The sequence below is a fragment of the Trachymyrmex cornetzi genome, unplaced genomic scaffold, assembly GCF_001594075.2.
Source record: "Trachymyrmex cornetzi isolate Tcor2-1 unplaced genomic scaffold, Tcor1.1 scaffold122, whole genome shotgun sequence".
NCBI classification, from domain to species: Eukaryota; Metazoa; Arthropoda; class Insecta; order Hymenoptera; family Formicidae; genus Trachymyrmex; species Trachymyrmex cornetzi.
Genome location: NW_017295784.1, coordinates 441,509 through 441,717, shown reverse-complemented (window position 1 = coordinate 441,717; position 209 = coordinate 441,509). Strand labels below are relative to the sequence as shown.

General features: G+C 33.5%; 1 protein-coding gene across 1 annotated transcript in view; it reads right to left on the bottom strand.

Moving 5' to 3' along the window:
* Positions 1 to 103: 103 nt before the first annotated feature.
* LOC108769028 (uncharacterized) overlaps positions 104 to 209 on the bottom strand; it is a 4,067-nt gene continuing 3,961 nt past the window's right edge. Inside the window, exon 6 of the mRNA XM_018519763.1 lies at positions 104 to 209. This exon is cut by the window's right edge and continues 57 nt beyond it. Within this exon, the coding sequence (XP_018375265.1) occupies positions 111 to 209 (99 nt within the window). The 3' untranslated portion in view covers positions 104 to 110.

The window sequence follows — 209 nt, the reverse complement described above, 5'->3', positions numbered from 1 at the left end:
TATATATATATATATATTCAGAAAAACGGTCACACGCGTACTTCATCAAATCTTCAATTTCTTAAATTTGTATAAAACAATGAGAAACGAAAAGTGTGCGAAATTTGCTTTTACGGAGAAGTAATGGTTGTAAAGGCATCGGTCATAGTAATATTCGACTCGTCGAATTGTTGTATGGTAGTATTCGGTGGTTTATCACTTCCTGTAGG